The sequence below is a fragment of the Cebus imitator genome, unplaced genomic scaffold (assembly GCF_001604975.1).
Source record: "Cebus imitator isolate Cc_AM_T3 unplaced genomic scaffold, Cebus_imitator-1.0 Scaffold475, whole genome shotgun sequence".
NCBI lineage: Eukaryota > Metazoa > Chordata > Mammalia > Primates > Cebidae > Cebus > Cebus imitator.
In genome coordinates this window covers 323,058-347,174 of record NW_016107790.1, presented here as the reverse complement: position 1 = coordinate 347,174, position 24,117 = coordinate 323,058, and the positions used below count along the sequence as shown (strand labels likewise).

The window sequence follows — 24,117 nt, the reverse complement described above, 5'->3', positions numbered from 1 at the left end:
CGGGGTTTCACCATGTTGACCAGGATGGTCTCGATCTCTTGACCTCGTGATCCACCCGCCTCGGCCTCCCAAAGTGCTGGGATTACAGGCTTGAGCCACCGCGCCCGGCTCACTGATCTTTTAAAATTGTGTCCGAACCAAGCTCCGTGTTCCCAATGCTGCGTTTATCTTAGGAATTAGGACACAGGTGCTTCTGTGAACAGTAACCCATTAAAGTTCCTCCTGACTTTTAAAAAATCTCAGAGCTCTGACAGTTGGTGGTGTTGGGGTTTTTATTTTGATAGAAACTGTTGCTCCCATTAAATATTTGAGAAGACATTTGCATTTGCGTCAAATGTTCGAATCTTCGTTTTTGAGATGGGTTCTGAGCAAGTTGAATATGTTTGAAATGGAAATCAAAATTGAGTGTATTGTGCATTCTCGTTACATGTTTTCCAAATATTTGATCTACAGAGGTAAGCAATGTGAAATAACATCTTAGGAATAGGCGTAACTCAGTAGGCAGAAAATTTCCATGGTATTACTGAAAGCTAGGAGTGAGCCGGAAAAAGTAGAGTCCACCAGGCTTCACTTTCAGCAGAATGACTTCTAACTCTTTGTGGGAGTGGGCATCTCTGTGTCTGAGGACATCTCTGATTTTCAGAATTAAGGGGCAGTGAAGGACCCATCACACAGACGATAAATGTTACGTGCTACGTCAGGGTATTAAGATACTTTTGCTAACTCTCTCTCCTCTGTGCAAGAAGGAAGAAGAGGAGACAGCTAGGAGAAAATAAGGAGGTCTTCTTTAAATAATAATGATCCATAGGCTGAAAGGAGTTGACATGCCTCGGTGCATCCCAGATCAGAGAGCTTCCTTGTTATATCATCCTGGAGGTGGCCGCTAAATAGAGTGGGGGCATCTCTCCCCCATGTCCTTGGTGATAAAGTGCAGCACAAGAAAACTTCCAGAAGCCAAGGGCATAGTTAGCACCACCACTGCTCTGCCTTAGCAAACAGTAGGTGCTTCAGCATTGCTCAATGTTGCTAGTCTTCGCTAATGGCACTCCCAAACAGACAAACGAGCTGTGATCACGGTTGATCTCAGAAACGTGTGTGCTGCTGTTGTGCAGAAACATGTTAGGAAAGGCTGCCCAGCGGGGTTTGCTCTCAGCCTTGGAGCAAGCCGTCTTTTCTGCTATCTCCATGGCACGGATGCCTGAAAGCCACAACAAGAAGAAAGCAGGCTTTACCATCGGCCCATTTCACTCTGTATCCTCAAAACATCTCACGAAGGAGACTCTATTTCATTTTCATTCCTAAGGCTTTTCCCGTGATGTTAGGTAACCCATCCTAGGGTAGGGGCCCAAGCCTGCAGCAGAAGGGTCTAGATCCTGGAAGGTACAAGTCATCAGAGCCCTTGCCCTGAGCACCAAGCGTCCCTCACATCTGGTTATGAGTAAGAGGCTGGGAGGGCCGTGGATAAATGAATTGCAAATCCCCAGGTGTGTCTGGATCTATCTGGGGGGTGTTGGAATCATAAGTCATGCACAGCTGTGGCTTCCAGGGAAGAACTGGCCTGGGGACCTTGGTGGCACCAGAGCAACATTCTTCCCAGAGCGCCGGCTTGTCGTGTAACTGTTGTTATTACATGCATGGGCTGATGGAGAGCATTTTGTACACGAGTGAGGCTGAGAAATTAAAGTCAGTGCCACTGGCCCTTGTCTGCGTTGGGACTTCTGGGGATTTCAACTTCTCATTTAATGGATAAAAAATATATGAGAGTTTAAGATTTTTTTTTTTTAGTGTACACTTATTTTATCTTCTTAGCAAGCCAATCATGAGCATTTATTTCGCTGAAATGGTGTGTCTAGGCACTGATTTCTCTCTTTAAAATCAGAGTCTTCAGTCTGTGCAATTAAAGCACGGTAACATTTTGAAAATACCTTCAACAAAGGATTCCATTCCTTGTTATAGAACATTCCAGCAGGGCCTAGAGATTTCAAGGCAGGTAACCAGTTCACCCGTCCCCCAAATCCTCAAAAGGAAACAAATTTCAATTGTGTTTATTTTGAAACTACAGTACTCTTCAGGCGGAAGTGAGCTTTGTCGAATACAAATACGCCAGAACAAAGGACCCCTGTTTTACAGTTCGGATTCTTTCACCATTCCTGACTCAGCATTCTCCAGGAAGTCACACTGGGTAGAGAAGCGGCAGTTGACAGTCAGTCAGAAATGGTTTTAGTAGCAGGTACTAGAGGAACCAGCTACAGCGTATTGAATACATATTGGTGTATTTTTCTTACGTGTCAGTGCCCGGATGTACAACGTGGCTCTGCGTTTCCCCTGGCCTTTGCCTCACGGTCCCAAGATGGCTGCTGCAGTCCCAGCCACCAGCTTCATATGGAAGGCAGGAAGGAGGAAGGAGGGGCTCTGTTGTTTTCTTTGGCACACTTCCACCTTGCATCTCTTTGGTTGCGGCAGGGTTGGCTTTGACCTCTGAACTGGCCAGGGAAATTAGAAAGACCAATTGTGATTCATCCTCAGGGCCTAGGGGCGAGGCACACCCACTTTGAGATCAGAGGGGCTCCAATCGCTGCCTTGACCTAGTGGGTGGGGTTCTCTTAGCAGAGAAGAGGCAGGGAAATAGCTGTGAGTGCTTTTCAGTTAGGCACCCATGCACTAAAAGACACTTGAAATAGGAAGCGCCAGCCAGGCACAGTGGTTCACACCTGTAATTCCAGCACTTTCAGAGGCCGAGGCAGGTGGATCACTTGAGGTTAGGCCACTTGAGACCAGCCTGGAAACATGGTGATACCCTGCCTCTACTAAAAATACAAAAATTAGCCAGGCATGGTGATACACGCCTGTAGTCCCAGCTACTTGGGAGGCTGAGGCTGGAGAATAGCTTGAACCCGGGAGGTGGAGGTTGCTGTGAACCAAGATTGGTCCACTGAATTCCAGCCTGACGGACAGAGGGAGACTACGTCTCAAAAAAAAAGGAAGCATCAGAGGCCCACCTATTAGGATATACGCTCAATCCAAAGAGCAAGACCCATGATGTTGTCCGAAGGAATTTGGAATGTGTCTTCAGGGAATCTGAAGGCCCAACAACAAAACTAAAGATGCAGGGCGATGGTTTGGTTTCTTCTTTTGAGTCCAAAGTTGTGACTTTAAGAGAGAAAGGAGACCCTGGGATTGCAGCCTGGAAACTCTGTTTCTGGTGGGGCTGGAGAACAGCTTTTGCGGTTCTGGGCCGTGTTCGGGAAACCAGAGCCAGTGGTGCACCCAGGTGAGGAGAGGAACAGCCCTCACATGTGAGAAGGAACTGACTTTGGTGAGAGTCAGGGATCTGTTGAAAATGACTCAAAATGGAAGCTTGTGGGGAGTGGGGGAAACAAACCCAGATCAGCCACAGACTGGGATCCTCAGAGGACAGTGGGTGAGATGTGCTCAGGAAGGGAAGGGAAGAAGGTGCCCAATGTCCTAGGGGGAATGGGCGAGAGAGGGGACCAAGCAGGGCTGAGTGACTTCCAAGGTCTGGATGCTTCCTAAGTACCTCCTCTACACCAGGGAAACATGTCATAAGAAACCATAGCTGGCCCGACCTGGAGCTCTCTCAGGCTGTAGGGGTGCAGACCTTGACCTGTAACTGTAGGGCCACATGGAGAGGCCCACCACACTAGAAGAGGGGGCCGGGGAGAGGGGTCCTGAACAGCATTAGGCCAAGACTTGAAGATCCAAACTCAATCAGGTCAAAAATGCACAGAGAACAGCATGGGGTGGCACAGAGGCCTCTGAGACCTTACTGGGTTCATTGGGGAGGAAGCCTGGTGAGCCCTTAGTCTGAACCCCAACACAGCAAACTTGGAATGTCAACAAAAGCAGGGAATCTTGTCCTGTGGGCATTCCTGCAAAAATGGCCAAAGAGAACCTGGTTTGAATATTGCAACGGAAGGGCTTTTGATTAGTAAAACATCACAAAAATCTAAAAGATTTGGAAAGAGCATACATATACCTGTTTAGAAAGTGCTGGACTTCATTCAACCTGACTACAATATTTCATTAAAGTTAGTTCATTTTCTGGTGACTTCTCACTGAATCTATTAAAATGCATCTGAGCAGTAACGTGACATCCCTTCAGATCCTGGGAGTCTGTTCCTTCTAAATGAATGGCTGTGAATAAATCTCACTCTTCTCCATGAAATGTATGCTGCACATACATTGATTTTGATGAGATAAGAACCCTGTTCAGGCCACCAGAGGCATTTTGCAACTGAAAATTGATGTTTGGAGGCAGTGTTACCTGCACAGATGAGCGGAGGGATGCTTTGTGCTGGGGAGAGCAGGGGAGTAGGCAAGACCTGGAGGTGTCTGCGTGGGGAGAAATCAGCTGTCAGCATTTTAAATCTCTGGAAAATGAGACACCAGATACCAGGGCAGGTGGCAGGTGTGAGGAGTGGTGTCAAGTGACTGCTAGAAACAGGTGTTAGTTAGATAATAAATGAGTAATGAATATATAAACGGGATCATCACAGACTGCTCAGAGGTTTAGACGACATAAACAGGGTCATGTGAGAGAAAGCCAGGCAGGGGCAGGCAGGGATGACTCCTTGGAGGAGGTGATATTTAAAAGCTGGTATCTGCAGGATAAAAGGCGCCAACCAAGGAGTAAAGGGAAAGGCATTCCTGGCCAAAGGAATAGTCAGCGCAAAGGCTCTGGGAGGGGAAAATAGTCTGCTGTGTGTAAAGGAGAGGCCAGTGAGGCAGGGCACAGATAGGACACAGGACGACTTGGAGACAGAAGAAAAGGCCACATTTTGCAAGGAAAAAGGAAACTTTATTTTCTTCTTAAGCACTTTGGGAAGTACGTGAAGATCTTAAGAAGTGCGGTGACATGCTCCCATCATATCAAAGAAACCAGTTCAGAGGCTGATGTGAAAATGACCTGGCAGGGTGTGGGCAGTAGAGAGGAAACAAGTCGATGATTCATGGAAATACTTGGGACATGGAGTCCAATGGATATGGGAGGGAGGAAAAGGGAGTGCTCCATATTGATTTCCAGATTCGGGGCTTGGCTGGGCAGGGAGGGGCAGCTTAAGTGAAATGGCAAAGCCCAAGCTATTGCTGTTGCTGCTGTTGTTTAAGGGGGCTAGGAAGTAAGAATGAAGAAGTCTGTCCCGATAAGCATTTAGACTTCCAGGTGCAGAGGCCAAATATATGAATCTGGAGCTGGAGAGAGGTGTGGCGTGGATGTGTAAATTGGGGGTCATTATCACGTATGTGGTGTTTAGAGCAATAGGTCAGGATGAGGTCACCTAGGGAGAAAACATAGGCAATAAAGATGGCCCAATAACGAGAGGATGAACTGAGGGAGTGGAGGAGGCGAAGGAGATGGAGAAGGAGAAGATGGGGCAGGAAGGAAGCCAGGGGTGTGGCCTCTCGGACGTCAGAACAGAGAGTTTTATAAAGCGGGGCAGATGATTTCCTTTCAGATACTGCCAAGAAATAGAACAGGAGGATGGACAGCCACTCACACATCCTTGTATTGGCGTGGATGGAAGTCACTGGTGCCCTTGACAGGCAATTCAGGAGATCGGTGGGTGTGGAAGTTAAGCTAGAGAAATTTGCCAGCTGAATGAGAGGCACGGAAATGCAGCGTGCACAGCGCTTTAGGAAGTTTTGCCATGACAGAAGCTGAGAAATGTGGCAGAAGTTGGAAGGGTTTGGATACCCTAATTTCCTCTCGCAATAGTGCATCCTGAGCACTTTCTATAATAAATACACACATCTTTGCATACTTTTTTGGAGGGGAGAGGGAGGAAAGGGCTTTACTCTGTCACTCAGGCTGCGGTGCAGTCGTGTGATCATAGCTCACTGCAGCCTCCATCTCCTGGGCTCAAGCAATGCTCCCACCTCAAGTAGCTGAGACTCCACGGGCACTCCACCATACCTGGCTAATTTTTGAATTTTGTTTTGGAGACAGGGTCTTGTTATGTTGCTCAGGCTGTTCTGGAACTCCAGGACTTAAGTGACCCTTGCCCCTCGGCCTCCCAAAGTGCTGGTATTACAGGAGCGGGTCTCCATGAACAGCCTACATAATCATTCTTAATGGATACGTGAACTTACTTATTCATGTACCCAGCACCCCATTTTATAACCATCTGGCTTCTTTCCAGCTTTTCACTTTTTTATAAACACCGCTTCGAGAAAAACCCTTGTGTATTTATCCTTTTCACATTTGACCAAATATTTCTCCAGGATCAGCTTCTAGACATGGAATTTGAAAAGAGAAAAGGAAGGGTTAGGTATAACATGGAGTTTCCTTACCCAGCCATTCTCCAGGAACCTACCGTTCAAGCCAAAATTACTCCCTCAATGAGCTGATTTAATTCTGCAGCCAAAGCGAAACCTGGAAAACAAGTCCCAGGTTTTTAGTTGGAAGCCACTAAGATAAAGAAAACACAAGTATGGGCTGGGCACGGTGGCTCACATCTGTAATCCCAGCACTTTCAGAGGCCAAGGCGGGAGGATCACAAGGTCTAGAGATCAAGACCATCCTGGCCAACATGGTGAAACCCTGTCTCTACTAAAAATACAAAAATTAGCTGGGCGTGGTGGTGCACACCTGTAGTCCCAGCTACTCGGGAGGCTGAGGCAGGAGAATCCCTTGAACCTCGGAGGCCAAGGTTGCAGTGAGCCGAGATTGCGCCATTGCACTCCAGCCTGGGTGACAGAGTGAGACTCCATTTCAAAAAATAATAATAAAAAAGAAAACAGAAGTATTCAGACTATCAGAAGCTCAAGGGACATTCCAGTGGGTTTTTCTTTTCTTCCTTCCTGTGGAACGTTTTCCCATTTAATCCTTCTTACTTTTGGCTGGTACCTTCCCTGCCCAGATTTCGTCTGTCTGCCTGCCTCTCTCTCCCCCTTCACCCTTTATCCCTGGATCCTATATATCCAACAATCCCTCTAATTTTAGTTTCTCCATGTAAATATATCTGAATAGTTTCAGTAAATGATTAAGCTGAGGCCAAATGTATACATATTGACCTATATTCAGCAACATGTATGAAAAGCTTGCTGCTTTTAAAGAGCTCTTTTAGGTAACAAATAACAGAGGGAAAGAGAATTTTCCCTTGAAGTGAAGAGAGACGAGAAAGATGGTTGACAGCTTTGTGCAGCGTAGAAAATATCTCTAGACCAGGAAATACCCGTCACCTGGCGCCGTCTGCCTTCTCCCTGCTATCTTGGCCGTTTGCATCAAATATGTCTTTAAAAAGAAGGCTGGTGAGTTTCACAGCTGTCTGTGACTGTCTTTAACTGTTCTTGGTTTACATGCAGGTGGGAGTCTTTAGTCCTTGTGCTGATGTATCTTATCTACATTGTCATCATGAAGTAAGTAAAATGCCTTCTTCATTTATTTTCCAACACTGTTTCTTGCATTCCACATTATGTGATGATGTGGGAAGAGGATTGGAGCAGGTATCTGACTGGTTTTTCAGTGCCTGTCATCACAGTCACTTGGCTCCCTGGCTGTCTGTTGTGAGTCACTATAATTTTGATTAGTACCAATTGTAGTGACCCTTCCAACACATATTCGATGATAGACTCAAAACGTCAATGTTTCACTCGAGAACTCTCTAGAACCCCTAATCCCACTTCAGGATCTGGCAGCCTAGCTCTGGGAGGTTTCTTCACTCTTTTTTTTTTTTTTTTTTGAGATGAAGTTTCACTCTGTCGCCCAGGCTGCAGTGCAGTGCGCAATCTCGGCTCACTGCAACCTCTGCCTCCCGGGTTCAGGCAGTTCTCTGCCTCAGCCTCCCGAGTAGCTGGGATTACAGGCACCTGCCACCACACCTGGCTAATTTTTATATTTTTTAGTAGAGATATGGTTTCACCATCTTGGCCAGGCTGATCTTGAACGCCTGACCTCGTGATCCACCTGCCTCGGCCTCCCAAAGTGCTGAGATTACAGGCATGAGCCACACCCAGCCTCTTCACACTCTTTCTTAAAACAAAGGAGATAAAACTCAATACATTACACTGCTAAAGAGGGTGAGGGAGATGCAAGGCAGTCTGCTGCCAGTCTACTCAACACAGCAGCCACCATCAGCCAGCCAGCCAGAGGTCTGTGTAGACCCACTATCTAGGGCTTGCTTGTGAAAGGACTTCTTAGGGTAGGACCTTTATCAGACATGGAATTTTTGTGAGGTAACTGATGAAGCGTTAGTTAAAAGACAGCTAAAATCATGGATCAAATATCTGTGGACTTCCATATAAATAATGGAAATGGACTTCCATTATTTGAGTCCACAGATATTTGATCCATGATTTTAGCTGTCTTTTATATTCATGGTGTTAAGTCATCCACTGCTGCATAACAAACCGTCCCAAAACTTAGTGGCTTAAAAGCACAAACATATATTTTCTCACACATTATCTGAGAGTTAGGAATCCAGGAGCAGCTTACCTGCAAGATTCTAGCTCAGAGTCTCTCCTGAGGTTCCAAGTAAGAAGTCAGCCAGAACTGCCATCATGTACCTGACCGGTGGGGAGAACCTGCCTTCAGGTGGTGCCGGTTCTCGATTGACGGGCTCAGTTTCTCACCTTGCGGGCTCCTCCTTAGAGCTGCTTGAGTGTCTTCCTCCAGAGCAAGTGATTCAAGAGAGAAAGCAAGAAGGGCCTGCAACGCCTTTTATAATATCCCGGAAGCCACGCACCATTACTTCTACCGTATTCTGTTTATTAGAAGCGAGTCACTAAGTCCAGTACACACTCGAGGGGCTTGTATCACCTAGTGAAGGGAAGAGTGTCAAAGAACGGTTGATACAGTTTAAAACCACCACGTTGTATATTCTTTTCCCTCCTGAAGTTGGGGTAGCTTATTTATATCAACAATTTGCCGGGCACTGTGGCTCATGCCTATAATCTCAGCACTTTGGGAGGCCAAGGTAATGGATCACTTGAGGTCAGGAGTTCGTGACCAGCCTGGCCAACATGGTGAAACCCCATCTCTACTAAAAATACAAAAAGTAGCCAGGCATGGTGGCATGGGCCTTTAATCACAGTTACTGGGGAGAAGGCAGGAGAATCGCTGGAACCCTGGAGGCGGAGGTTGCAGCGAGCTGAGATCACACCACTGCACTCTAGCCTGGGTGACAGAGCAAGACTTCATCTCAAAAAAAGAAAGAAAGAATTATATGGCCAATGTTCCCATGCTCTAAGTTAAATGTAAGCACCACGGTTGTGAGCCTGCTGGTTCATCTTTTTGCCAGGCACCACTGGGATGAGGAGCTTATAAACAATGCAGAGACGTTCTGTACTATCGTTGCCCACACCTGTGGGAGCTGCTTCTTTTTCTCTAAATTAGTTCGTGTTTCTCCAGCATATGTAGCTATAGGAGTGACTTCCTTCTCTAGGGGCAAGAAAGTAGGAATCCATCAACAATAGCCAGTTTGGACATATCAGGTCGCAGTCCGGAATTGACACGTTAAGGTTTCTTATTGTTGAGGCCTGACAAAAGTTAATTCTGGTAACCAGTGACTGGGAGACTTGTTGGGAGAAATCAATGTGTGCATTGGCAAACATCACAGGAGCAATGAAGGCAGGAGCTGGCTTGGCCAATGCCCAGGGTGGGCTGTAAACAGTCTGCTGCCAGGCTACTCAATGCGGTGGCCAACATGTACAAGGGAAGCCGTGCAGTGGTTACCATAGACCCCACACCTGGGGCTTAGTGAAGACCGGCACTCCTAGAGTCGGACCTTACTCATACATATCCTGGTACCATAAGGCAACTAATGAAGAAACCAGAAGTCACGCACTGTAGAACTAATCATTTAAAAATACCGATAGATGAGCTCTCATGAAAACCAGAGCTGACCCAAAGCCTTTCCAAAGTTCCCAGCCCCCAAAGGAAAAGCCTTTAAAGATCAGAGCACCCATCTTATGCCTCTTTGCCTCAAAGAGTCATGTGGAGGAGCCGAGGAAGGAAAAGAACGTGTGACATGGTGGTTTTAATATATATATTATATATATGTATGTATATATGTGCCTCTGCCTCCAAGAGCAAAACTATATAGAGTCAGTGCCAAAGTGGGAAGCCTCAAACAGTACACACATTTTCCTTTGCAGTTGACTATTGGATTGTTTCAACTTTTTAAAAAAATTTGTGAGGCTCTAATTTAGTTCCCAAAAGTGTATCAGTCGATTATTCCGTAAGAATCACCATATAATGTCTGCTGTGTGTCCAGCATTAATCCTGGGTCTTGAATCTTAATTTTCCTGAAAGTGTGTTTCAAAATGAATTCACTAGGAGCTTCACAGAATTAAGTATTCTTCAAAAAACAGATGTGGCCAGAGGGAAGGAGAGTTGAGGAATTTTGCTGGCATGCAACCTATGGCCACTACTCACCTTTTCCAAGCCACCCTGCAGCCCACGAGTCGCTGGCAGGACACGTGGACAGTAAGACAGCACAGTGAACACATCCTCTCCTCCTCCCCAAACCATACCAAATGTGGAAGCTAACGAGGTGTGTTTCTGCTGATGCCTCACTTTTACCAACATTCCAGCTGTTCAAACCAGCAGGATACAAATAAAACCGGGAATGGAAGCTACTGTGCTCGTGAAATTTTCTGCATAAATTCTGGTCCTAAGTTCTAAATTGAAATCTCTCCTCTGTAGCCATCCCCCTCTGCAATCAGAGGCTTTAATCAACGGGTTTTATCAAATCTGATTTATAAAATTGCATGCTTCACAATAAAATAGCTTCAGGGTGCAAGCACAAAATTTAAAACATTCAATTAAAAATATAAAACAGCAACAGCAGTTAAAAACAACAGCATATATTAGAATCGTCAGCTGCCTCCTAGGTGGAGAGTTCTTAAATGACTTTAAACATTCTGTCTGAAGGTCAAAAAGCAATTTCAGATTGTCCAGGTAGGCAGAAACCTTCAGGGAGCATGAAGCATGCCTGGCCTTGGCAAGGATTGATTTCTGTACATCCCGGGTCACTGCTCTGGGATTTGTTCCCCAGACGGGGTACATGTGCTGGTGGTTAAGGACCAGTGCCTCACATTCAGCTTTGACAGTAGATCCCCCTACTACTGACAGCCATGGAAACTCAGCCAAGTTATTCAGCCGTCCTGAATCTCAGTTCCCTCTTCTGCAAAAAAGATTAATAATAGTTTCTACTATTATTATTTATATTCCATGAGAATGGAGTGCGACAGCTTAGTTAAGCTTAGTTTAACCTGCTATCCAGTTTTGACAAAGCCCTCACTGTATAGTAATATTACCCTGTTCTCTAAACGCTGATGAATGTATAACACATGGGTTTGCTTTTGTACTTTAAAAGCAAAACCCAATCACTGGGCACTGTGGTGCATTCCTGTGATCCCAGCTACTCAGGAGCCCAGAATTGGAGGATTGTTTGAGGCCAGGAGTTTTTTACTAACCTGGGCAACATAGCAAGACGCTGTTTAAAAAAAAAAAAAAAAAAAAAAAAAAAAAAAAAAAAAAAAAAAAAAAAAAAAAAAACCTTTATGCAAGTCAGTATTTCTTTCAGGGAAATGGATTCTAAGTCAAGATGACAGAAACACTGCCGCTTTCCCTGTTACGCCATGAGGCAAGGCATCCTTGTTTAATCTAGAAATATATACAAGAGTCAACAATAATGATGAACCCCATGCGCTTGTCACCAGCCCCAGAAACCATCAACCCACAGTCGCTCCAAATACATCACGTTCGCTTCCCTTTCCTCCTATAATTTTGAAGTCCCTGACATCTTACTAGTTCATCCACAAAAATTCCACTATACATCTGGACTTCTCTAGACGTAACTGGATACTCTTTTAGGATTCTAAAAGGACTCTTCTTTAACATGACATCAACATTATCAACATACCTAAAATTAATACTAATTCCTTAATGTCAAAAAATACTCAATGTTCAAATTTTCAGGGACCTCACAAATGTCATTTTTATTGTTTTCTTTTGGTTTCATAAATATCATAAATATTTTTTAAATGAGAATTCAAATAAATTCCACCCATTAGAATTGTTGGCCCGTGACTGGCTGCTTATCTTTTGGATCTCTCTGCATCTATAAACTCCCCCTCTGTGCTGTGTATATGCATATGTGTCTCTGGGTGTGCCTGTGTCTGTGTGTGTCTCTTTGTGTGTGCACATGTGTGTGTACGTGCCTGTGTGTACGTGTGTGTGTGCCCCTGTGTGCGTGTGTGTCTGTGTGTGTGCATGGTGTCTGTTTCTGTGTCTGTATGTGCGTGTGTCTGTGTGTGCATGTGTCTGTGTGTCTGTGTGCATGTGTCTGCGCGCATGCGTCTGTGTCTGTGTGTGCATGTATCTGTGCGTGCATGTGTGTGCATGTGTCTGTGTGTCTGTGTGCATGTGTCTGCACGCTTGCGTCTGTGTCTGTGTGTGCATGTATCTGTGTGTGCATGTGTCTGCATGTGTCTGCATGTGTGTGCATGTGTCTGTATGTGTATCTATGTGTGCATGTGTCTGTGTGCGTGTATCTGCATATGCATGTGTGTATCTGTGTGTGTATGGATGTGTCTGTGTCTGTGTGTATCTCTGTGCGTCTGTGTATGGATGTGTCTGTGTCTGTGTATGTGTGCATGTGTTTGTGTGTGTATGTCTGCCTGTATGTGTGTGCCCGTGTGTGTGTGTGTGTGCATTTTCCTTGCACTTTGTTCTGTAATGAAGTTTAGCTGTTTGCTCTGCACAGTTGCCCACGTTTGGAAAATGTTGATTACATCCCATGATGTGCCACAGTCTGTTCCCTTGGCCTGTGTGTGTGTGTGTGTGTGTGTGTGTGTGTGTGTGTGCATGTCCGGGTGTCCATGTGTGTGTGTCTGTGTGCTGCATGTCTGTGTGTATGTCTGTATGTGTCTGTGTGTGCACGTGTCTGCATGTGTCTCTGTCTCCGTGTGTGTGTCTCTGTGTGTCTGTGTGTGTGTCTGTGTGAGTGTATGTGCATGTGTGTGTATGTGTGCATTTTCCTTGGACTTTGTTCTTTGATGAAGTTTGGCTGTTTGCTCTGCAGAGTTGCCCATGGTTGGAGAGTGTTGATTACATCCCATACTGTGGCGCAGTCTGTTCCCTTGGCCTTTGTGTTTCCTATATGTCTGTAATTGATCTGATTGGGGCTAGACTATGTCCCAAGTGGTGGTGGGTTTCATCATCAGGAGGCACGGTGATGTCTGCCTTTCTCTCTCTGTAGCATTGGCAGCCATCAGTGCTCAGTATCTGGATCCATTATTTCATATGGGTAGCAAAATGGTGTTCTAATTCTATGCCTCATGTCTTATGAATTACAGACAGCACCCATCACTTTTGACTAGTTTTCTGTTCTCTCTCATGCAATGTGATAACCACACATTCCTAGAGAGTACAGGAAAGAACTGGTGGATGAGAAGTTCCAGCCACAGAGGGCTTCTTCATCTCTCTGAGGTCTTGTGGCCATAGGCCAGCCACCCTAGAGCTGTACTCACTGAAGAATCAGGCACAAAGAGATAGCTGGGAGGGAATCCAGAGCGCTTCATATCTGTAGGAGCAAAAGAGATAAGGAAGGGGAAGAGAAACATAGGTTGAGTAGCTTTCCAGCTGGCAATTTAGAGTGACCACGCCTAGCTGCCATTTCTATGGGAGGTTGGAGGTCGAGCTGAAGATCCCCAGTGGGTTGTCCCATGGCCAGTAAACGATGGAGGCCTTTAGATCTCTGAGTGGGGAGAAGCAGCAGCAGCCTTCTGCGCCCTGGAAACTGTGCCTGGCTGTCTTTGCCCATGAGTTTTTATAAATTTTCTAGAATTCTTCTATGGGAATCTTCTCATACTAAAGCTAGGGAGATTGGACCATTTGCTTGCAAAAAAAAACCTTGGAACTTGTACAGACTTCCCTTCCCACCCAAGGCTGCTGGGGCATGTAAGGAACACTGCACAATGTATTCACTTGATCATTCTGAAGAATCATAGCCTAGAATTTTTTCATAAAGCCAAGGGCCCATTAGATCTGGAATTTAGGCATGATAGTCACAGAAATTTGCGAAATCCCAATCTGTGACCTCAGGAAACCAAAGACATACAGAGACGTAGACAGCCATCCGGCCTGTAGCACATAGACCATGACACACAGCCACTGCTCCTGGGGAGTGGCATGGATGAGGCAGCTTCTCCTTCTCCCGAAAGGCTAATCCCTGCTTACGAAGAGATGTGGCCCAGAGGAGGTAGACCTTGACCATCCCACTGAGTCTTAGCACACTCCTTCCGTGTGCAGACTGAGAGAGGAGCTCAATCCCAGAGAGGCCTCCACTGGCATGAAAGAGGTTGTAAAGTAAGCAATGTGCCCATGTGCCCTGGTTTATTTCTGTAATGGTGGGTTATTTTTTTTCACTTACCATTTGTTTGTAAATTGGGAGAAATGGGACAGGTTGTATATTCTGAGAGGGAATGGGTTGACGAAATTAGAATAATAATGAGTCCCAGGGATGGTTCCTGCAGACTGGAAGAGCTCCCAGGAGCACTCGGTGGGTGTTGGGAAATGGGAGAGGGGCAAACACTGATGGACTCTGCCCGCTTGTTGCTTTGCTCAGATATAACGCTTGCATACATCAGTGCTTTGAGAGGAGGACAAAAGGTGCCGGGAACATGGTCAACGGATTGGCCAACAATGCTGAAATTGATGACAGCAGCAACTGCGACGCAACTGTGGTGCTACTTAAGAAAGGTAACCAAGGAGCACTTTGGGGGCCAAGGCAGGAGAATCACTTGAGGCCAGGAGTTCAAGACCGGCCTGGCCAACATGGCAAAACCCCATCTCTACTAAAAACACAACAAAATTAGCCAGGTGTAGTGGCCCAAGCCTGTAATACCAGCGGCATGGGAGGCCGAGGCACAAGAATTGCTTGAACTCGGGAGGTGGAGGTTGCAGTGAGCCGAGATCGCTCTACTGCACTCCAGTCAGGTCAACAGAGCCAGACCCTGTCTCAAAAAAAAAAAAAAGAAAGAAAGAAAGAGAAGAAAAGGTAACCAAGGAGATACAGGTCCAAGAAGAAAGTGCTAGAATATGAGCCCATCTGCCCATTCTCAGCCATACATGGCATGTCCCAGCTGGTCTTGACAGGACACTGCCTGCCCCAAGAGAGCAGAAGTTTCCAGTTCTCCAGCCCTCCCTTTCACTACAATGTCATGGAACCGTCTCGTACCTGGTCAGCCCCTTGGAGCTCAGGAAGCCCCCTGGAAATTCTCAGACAACACACTTGCTGGGAGTGCTACAGAGAACAGGATGACAAAGGAGAGGAGACCCCAGGTTCTGAGAGACTGTTTCTGTCCCGTTTTGGCCATGTGGCCGCGAAGCAGGTTATGTGACCTCTTGAGCCTCAGTTTTCTCTTGTGAAATATGAGAATCATTTTTGCAATAAGCAAAGCAGATAAATATGTATGAGTTTAGTGCAATGCTCTGTAAGTGACAGGGGTTATTAGTATATTACTAGATCCAAATTCACTTTCAGGCTACATTAATTCAGTTTTCAAGCTGCAAACAGAAAGAGAAAAGTACCTTCATCTTCAAAGTAATTCTTATATTCAATCGAGTCTTACAAAACAGCTGAGATACTAAGGGAAGTAGTATGGTGCTTTCAGATAAAAATATTTTTTCTTAAAGGAGCTCAGAAAATTATCATTTACTTTTGCCTAGAATGTGTTTTTTATTTAACTTTTTAAACTTTTCTCTTTAAATGTGGGAGTTTATTTTTTCTTGGTCCCATATGGTTGCTTTGCAGGAAGGAAAAAAAGAAATTAGAAAGGTTATTTTCAAATACATCTATGGGTTATTTCCAAATATATCTCTGACATCACTGCATCATTATTAAATTTTCAAAATTAAGTATTTGATATATTTTTTCTGAATAATTATACGTATGTTTAACAAATGTCTTAGGTGGGTTAGTACCATTTCACATGAGGATTTTATTTAGTTTTTTCTCTTCTGGATAGTTTATAACCATAAAAGGAATATGCCAAAAAGAGCTACCTAGTATTAGCCAGCGTTTCCAGAGATCATTTCATGGTTTAGTGACTTGGAAAACAGGAGCTAGTACTAAGAGAGACTGCAGCCAGGTACCCTTGAGCTGTGTGCACATACTGCTCATTCACAGAGATGGAGCTGGGCCCCTCATGCAACTTTTTGTTTAGACCTCCCAGTGAATTATCACACAGAATTTGTCCCAAGCACACTTCTGACTTAGGTTCTCTGTAACGTGAAAAATTCCCCCACCCCTGGTCAGCTCTGCTCATAGACTGGGCTGAGGGAATGTGTGCATTTCACTACCATGTGCTCCAGTGCAGAACTGCACTAACATCAATTCAGTAGCATTTAACAGCTCAATATGAATATTGCTGACATTTGAAGGGCATAAAGGGTTACTGAAAGTTCTTGGAGTCTTCTCTGTGCCCCAGATCTGAGTGATGGGAAAAGGAGCCTTTGAGGACCAGGAGGAATTCTATTATGGTATCATTAATTCTTACCATGCCAATGAATGGTGCTTAAATTGTTTCAAGTCCTTTCAAAAGACTGATCATTAACACCCATGGAAAGGAGATTTTGACACTTGTTTAAAATTTGCTCAGTGCAACCCTTCCTGGTTGGATGGATGGATGGATGGATGGACAGATGGATGGACGGATGGATGGAAGGATGGATAGATGGAAGGAATAAGGAAAGAAGAGGGGATGGATGGGTAGATAGGGGAGTTGGATGGATGGAAAGAAAACTAACTGGATGGATGGGAGGAAGGAAGGAATAAAAAAGAGTGGATGAGTGGATGGATGGATGAATGAATGGGAGGAAAAAAGGGAGGAAGAGAGGGAGGGAGGAAGAAAAATGAAGGGAAGGAAGAATAAATGAATGCCTCCTTCCTGCTCCAGGTCTCAATGTTATTTTACCTTACGTTTTTCATTTCCCTAGCAAATTTCCACCGCAAAGCGTCAGTGATCATGGTGGACGAGCTGCTGTCGGCCTACCCACACCAGCTTTCCTTCTCTGAGGCTGGCCTTCGAATCATGATCACCAGCCACTTTCCCCCCAAGACCCGGCTCTCCATGGCCAGTCGCATGTTGATCAATGAGGTACCTGGGAAAGCAATGTCTACTGACCCCTGGACAGGGGTGGGAAACTCTGGGAAAGAGAGAACGTTTCTTGTTTGAAAGAAGAAGCACCTAACTCAAAGCTTAACACTGCAGCATCCCCCAACCATTTTCCAATCTTAGTTCCCTGGGCCAGCTGTGTACCTCGTCCTTGCTCTTCCCTCCATGTGTTGAGACATGGACTGACTCCTATTTATATAGAAAACTCCCCTGTTCCTTCTCCCTTTTACCCACATTTTTCTTCTGTTCTTCCATTTGAATAAAGCCCCCCGAAGTGAACTTGCACAGAAATCGTTGCTAAATAAGGGTTACCTTAGTTTAAAGTAATCCAGAGTCCCTGACCTGAACTTTGCTGTGAATTCCTTTTCTCGAGTGCAGCCTTATTGATACACTAGTCCAAACACAGTTGTGTAGATTTCTCACATAGGGACCCAGGGACTCCTGCAGTCTGAGGAAGAAAGATGACACCACAGTGCACAGAGTTTCAAGGAACAGCACATCCCAGACACAGGAATTTTTTTCTAAAGGGATTTGCAAGTTCTAATGGGTAATAAAATACTAATCTTTTTTCTCCCTGCTAGAAGTTGTCTGGAGTTGGTTATCACATTGAGAGACCCCTTAAAACTTGAGTCCAGGGTCTTCTGGAAGCATCTCGTCAGCTGCCAGGAAAAGATTCCCAACAGCTCATGTTCTGAGTGTAAGGTGTTTGCAATCCCTCTGACCGTGATAAGAGTGTGCTTTTCCCTTTCCAGAGACAAAGACTGATAAACAGCAGGGCTTATACCAATGGGGAATCTGACGTGGCCATCAAAATCCCAATTAAGCACACCGTGGAGAATGGGACAGGGCCCAGCAGTGCCCCAGACAGGGGCGTGAACGGGACACGGAGGGACGATGTTGTAGCTGAGGCTGGCAACGAAACAGAGAATGAGAATGAGGACAATGAGAATGACGAGGAGGAAGAGGAGGACGAGGATGATGATGAAGGACCGTACACGCCATTCGACCCCCCCTGTAAGAGATTCTATGTCTGGGCTGGAGTTGGGAGCTATTTTGAGCCACTGAGTCTTAGATGATCTTTTTACCATTCAACTTTTTAAAATCTCTGTATGAACATGAGAATATTTGAGCTGCAAAATATGTGGTATTTTGTTATGCAGCAATAGAAGATGAATCGAAGGGTTTGCAAGGGAGGAAAGGAGTGTTTTGTCATTTAATCCTCAAGATGTTTTTGTCTTGGTTGATGGGAAAGGTTGCCAAGAAATACATCCGATGGTGGCAAAATGGATAAAGCACGATTTTTTTCTATAATCTACTAACAAGTGATATTTAATATCAAGTCTCCAGTGGGCAGGACTCTGTTGTAGGAGATTCAAAGATGGCTAAGACAGAGGTCCATGATCGTTGGTTGAAATGTGAGCTCTTTAACCAACTGTTTTGTGGAAGTTTTACTGAAATGGCAAGAATTTGGTCTGGGTCCTGCTTATCAGGACACAGAAAGCCAGTCACTGAGACAACAAATATTCCCAGGGAAGAAGGGTTTAATCAGGTACTGCAGCCAAGGAGATAGATCAGTCTCAAATCCATCTTGCTGACCAACTGCAACTGGGGGTTCATAGAGCAGGGAAGGCAAACAGGAATTTTGAGAGGTAAGGAAAAGGGGTTACTCCACCGGAAGTAGGCAGTCAGTCCATCAGGCATCATGATGAAGGAGAGATCTGACTCCTTATTGTCCAGACACCACGATCTGGTGAGTTTCAGATCCTTGCTGCCATCTGGGAGGCCTAACGGTCCATTTCCTGAGACAAGAGCTCAGATAATACAAATGTAAGTTTCTCAAGTTTTAAAGCTGAGAGAAAGTCAGTTTCTATACTAGTTCAAAAAAACTATAAACATCAGTTCTATGGGACAATTGGGCTGGTTTCAGGAGACGGTCTTATCTTACTTAGCTGTTCTGCAAGAACTTTTGGTATGAAGGTGGAAATGCCTGTGACCGATGTGGGCAAGGCAGTTTGGTGCACAAAAGGAGAGGCACGTCACTCACCTCCACCCATCGCATTGCAGCTGGCCAGGAAAGCTGTCTTGCCAAGGCCAGCCCTGGTGACACCAAGGCCTGAAGAAGCTCTCAGGACCTCGGCCACCAGGGCAGTGACCTCCTCTCCCAACTGCTACCTCCAACAAGAACTTGGTTATTCCAGAAACTGTGTTACCCCACCCCACCCATTATCAGAGCAGGTGGACCAAGCCCAAAGAATTCTGCTTATTTGCTGGACCTTCCAGAAGCTTCTGACTGTTTCAGAGAAGAGTACGCTAGTCAAATTCACATTGACTGTCAAGTGTGTGAGGCTCAGTATACATGTGCAGAACCTCTTCAGGATGTTGGAATGTGCAGGATTATCTGAGGAAACGTCATTTGATCCACTTGAAAGCCCATTTAATGGTAGGACATGGTGGAGAGTGTCAGAATCCTGTGTTAATTTCAGATGCAGGGTCTTGCTGTGCTCCAGGGGAGCTCCTCTCTGTGTTCAGAGGATAACAAGGAAAACTTGAACCAGAGCCGCCCCTGTGCCCAGTCAGGGCACTTAAGATGTCAACCTCATGAAGGACTTGCCAAAATGAATAGAAAATATTCATCCAGATTCCTACACCCCCAGGTCCCTCACCTCCCACCCAAAGCTAAATTATCACTTGTTAGTAGATTATCTTCATAGAAAAAACGTACACTGGTTCTTTATCCATTTTGCCACCATTGGATATATTTCTTGGCAACCGTTCCAATCAACCAAGACAAAAACATCTTAAGGATTAAAGAACAAAACACTCCTTTCCTCCTCCTTGCAAACCCTTCCATTCATCTCCTATTGCTGCATAACAAAACACCACATATTTTGCAACTCAAAACAATACCAACCTGATTAGCTTACAGTTCGGTAGGTCAGAAGTCCAGCTAGGTTCTCAGTCTCACAGGCCGTAATGAAGATGTAGCCAGGGTACATTCCTCTGCAGAGGGCCTGGGAGAATTCATTACCAGGCACTGGTTCCTTGTGGCTATACGGCTCCTTGACGGCTGTCAGCTGGGGACATCCCACTCTTCCTAAAAGCCATGGAACCCCTCCACCTTCACCTGGATGTGTGGAGCCCTTCCCACCATCGTTCCTTATCTGTCTGGCTCCCGTTTTGCTTTTGAGGACTTTTGCAACTAGATCAGGCAGCTGCACAATATCTCTTTCCAAAAAGTAAACTGTGCTATACAACGCAGCAGAGCCACGAGGCTGATAGCTCATGACACTCACAGACCCTGAGAATCTTAGGGGTGCATGTCTAGAATTCCACCTACTGGAGCCATAACCAAGCTCCAGTAATGCTATTTCGCTAAACTCTTTCACTAATTAAAGAAATGGTCGAGCCAGTGGAAGGTCTGCAAGTGGCCAAGTTCTATGCTAGCATCTTGGCAGCCCAGAATCCCCAAGTGCACCCCTTCAGGGGACAATGAAAGATGCTTGTGTGAGATGAGACCAAGTCTGGCCCTGTGCCTGGGCCTCATTACTGATTGGGACCGACTGCCCCCTTCATATCCCTGGTACCTTATTTCTCTCCTGGATGAGACCTAAGCATGGGTTTCAAGGTCTTTGAAACTCCTGCTCGCCACCCTCTGCCTCACTGTCTTCAGGTTGCAGATGACGGAGCCTCGGGTCTTCCAGCCACACCTTCTGGGCTTCTGTGTGTTCAGAGATATGGCTGCAGGCATCTCACCCCCAACAGATGTTGTACCTGAGGCTCAGGAACCCCACATCCCCTCCCATGTCCTTCCTGAAGCACAGGTAGGAGAGAGGAGATGATATTCTGTGTGGTTGAAGCATCCCGTGGGATCTCCATGTCATTCAAGGGTCCCCGGCTGCCGAGGTAGGAAGCAGAATTCCAAGTCCTTCCCTACCAGCCCTTCTCACCTGGGCTTCCTTAATGAAATGCACGTTCTGATTCAGGAAGTTTGGGGTGAGGCCCAAGTCTGCATTGCTAAACAAGTACCCCTACACACACTGATGCTGCTGGTCTGTGTGCCACACTTGGAGCAGCAAGGGGTAGAGAGAGAGACCTAGAGGCTCTCAGCGATCTTCCCAGTTCTTCTAAGATGCAGAACCCGGGCCTGCCTTTGAAAAGAGTGGGCTCCCCCAATTACGACTGTCTCTTCCCCTCCACAAGCTGCTAAGAAATCCCAGGCCTGGAATCAGGAGCTCCATTTTAAAGCAAGGGGATGAATGCCCAGCAGAGCCCCTTCCTGGGGCAGGCAGGCCTCAGTTTAGGGGTGGGAAGCCTGAGGGGTAGTTCTGGCCAGGAGAGGGCTTCAAGGAGCCAGGGAGTCAGTCCCAGGAGCCCTGAGATGGGTTTCTATCAAGTTCCTGTGGCCTGAAAAAGGTCTGTCCACATGATGAGGACATTTTTCCCTCTCACGGTCATCCTGCAAGGTGTGAGTTCCCTGTGCTTCCAGCACCCAGCCACAGTGCTTTCATCTCTCAGGACTTGACTATAGTGGGTATGATTATCAAGAAAGTAATTATTTAGGAGTATGTGAATACTGTTTGCGACTTCATATATGTGCCTATATGTACAGTGTGCAATTTATGATCGATAAGGCCTATTCATTACCATGCACATGTATACTGTATACACTTAACATATTGTATGCATATGAACATACTTATGTTTCTGTATGTATATACCATATTACAGGTTGTATACACGTAATATACTACGTATACATATCTACACTTGGTATATGCACATACGTACCCATAGACGTGCAGCTGCTACTGTCTGTTGAATGAAGAAAGCCTACAGGTGACAGACAGTAAAAGAAACCTTTTCATGTATGTATAGGTAAACACACTTCCGTGGGAAAAAAAAAAAAAACTAGAAGGAAATACACCAAAATATAAGTATGTTTTTCCAAAGCAAAATTATATTTTTTCTATAGTTTTGGTTTTTTTGTCTTTTTTTTTTTTTTTGAGACAAAGTCTCACTCTGTCGCCCAAGCTGGAGTGCAGTGGTGAAATCTCGGCTCACTGCAACCTCCACCTCCTGGGTTCAAGAGATTCTTTTGCCTCAGCCTCCCAAGTAGCTGGGACTACCAGCCACATGCCACCATGCCCAGCTAATTTTTGTATTTTTAGTAGAGACGGGGTTTCACTGTGTTGACCAGGCTGGTCTTGAACTCCTGACCTCATGATCCACTGGCCTCAGCCTCCCAAAGTGCTGGGATTAGAGGTGTGAGCCACTGCACCTGGTCGACAAATGTATATATTTAGGTCTAGGTCTAAAATACTGTACAATAATTTTTCTCTCTCCGATAGAATTCAGCTTTCTTAAAAGCTGACTGAGGAATATAATTTAGAAACAAGTTTTTTTGCTTGTTAAAGCCAAGTCCAGCTCAAAGGGATACTATCATACTTTGGGCCCGGTTCAGGCCCCTGACTTCAGCTCCCATGTGAAATTGGGTAATCACCAGCACATCAGGCCCATGGGCAGGGAATTTTTTTCCCTAAATTCATTGGTGTACCCCCAGCACCTGCAGCAGTGCCTGGCATACAATGGCATAAAGGGCATTCAACAACTATTTATTAAATGAATGAATGAGGAATAAACCTATCCCCCTTGCTGCTCTATTTGGACCCAATGGTAATAGAGCAGAAGATGGAAAAATGTCCAGAAATGCTGTTGACTCAAAGAGGAAAGGAAACCATTTTAACCCCTTTATTTAGAAATGGAAATTAAGGGCTTGGTGCAGTGGCTCATGCTTGTAATCCCAGCACTTTGGCAGGTCAAAGGGGGTGCGGATCACCTGAGGTCAGGAGTTCGAGACCAGCCTGGCAAACGTGATGAAACCCCATCTCTACTGAAAATACAAAAATTAGCCGGGTATGGTGGCACACACCTGTAATCCCAGCTACTTGGGAGGCTGAAGCAGGAGAGTTGCTTGAATCTGGGAGGCGGAGGTTGCAGTGAGCCACTGCACTCCAGCCTGGGCAACAGAATGAGACTTTGTCTCAATAAAAGAAAAAAGAAATGGAAATTAAGACAAACTAAAATCTTGGTGATCTTTATTTGACTGCCTTTGTTCCTCAAAATCATTTTTTAAAAACACCTGATATTTCACCTTATATTTGTTATATTTGCTGCATCATCTTTAAATATATGATTCAGATAATGCTCATTGAATTTCTACTTTTAAGATTATTGTTACAAAGGGGCAACAACTTAAATAAAGCATATATATCATTGAAAGTGATGTTTTCCAGATATAGCACCCTCCCAGCGTCCAGTCAGAAAGGTTTAAAACAGTTGATAAAAACTCAAAAGTCATGGTGCCAACTTGTACTTCTTGCAGCTTTGTCTAATCAATATCATTTTCCAGCCCTTGCACTCATAAGTGCAGACTTCATTTCTTCTTCTCTCTTTTTTTATTTTCTGAAGAATGTAAAAGAGCCAAATTGAGATCGTTTCTCTTCCTCTTCATGTGTTTCTTTGTAATCTTTGATTAGGTGTGTATTTTAAGCTAAACGAAGCCTCTCTCTCCATGTGAGGGCGTCAGCCATATGGAACACCGTTAAGAGGGTTTTGGGAGTTACGCATGGGTAAATGCCTTATCAGCACATTGCAGGATTTAGGAATGTGCAGAATTCAGGGTGGATTTGGGATCCAGAGAGCTGGCCATATCCTGGATTCTGCAGCATTTAGAAGCCTGTCTCCAAACAACTGTCAGCCAGTCTTCCTGCTTCACACAGCAAGCACAGTCTCCATGTTGTCACCATTCAATGACCACCCGCGAATCTTACAGCTAACAAGATTCATAGCAGCTCATAGCAAAATGCTTCTCCTTTCTTAGTATTTTTTTTGTTTGCTTGCTTTACTCTGTTCTTGCAAGTCGGATAACCTTAGATTCTCAAAAACAAGTAATGTTCTTGGGTCTGTCCGATTAGT

At 45.3% G+C, this 24,117-nt stretch overlaps 1 protein-coding gene across 3 annotated transcripts in view; it reads left to right on the top strand.

The window, feature by feature from the left end:
- SLC24A3 (solute carrier family 24 member 3) overlaps window positions 1-24,117 on the top strand; it is a 509,953-nt gene that overhangs the window by 452,909 nt on the left and 32,927 nt on the right. For all 3 annotated transcript variants that reach the window (XM_017512663.2, XM_037732860.1, XM_037732861.1), the window contains 4 exons: window positions 7,324-7,377; window positions 14,592-14,725; window positions 16,964-17,124; window positions 17,895-18,156. In XM_017512663.2, the coding sequence (XP_017368152.1) occupies window positions 7,324-7,377; window positions 14,592-14,725; window positions 16,964-17,124; window positions 17,895-18,156 (611 nt within the window). The remainder of the gene's footprint in view (window positions 1-7,323; window positions 7,378-14,591; window positions 14,726-16,963; window positions 17,125-17,894; window positions 18,157-24,117) is intronic.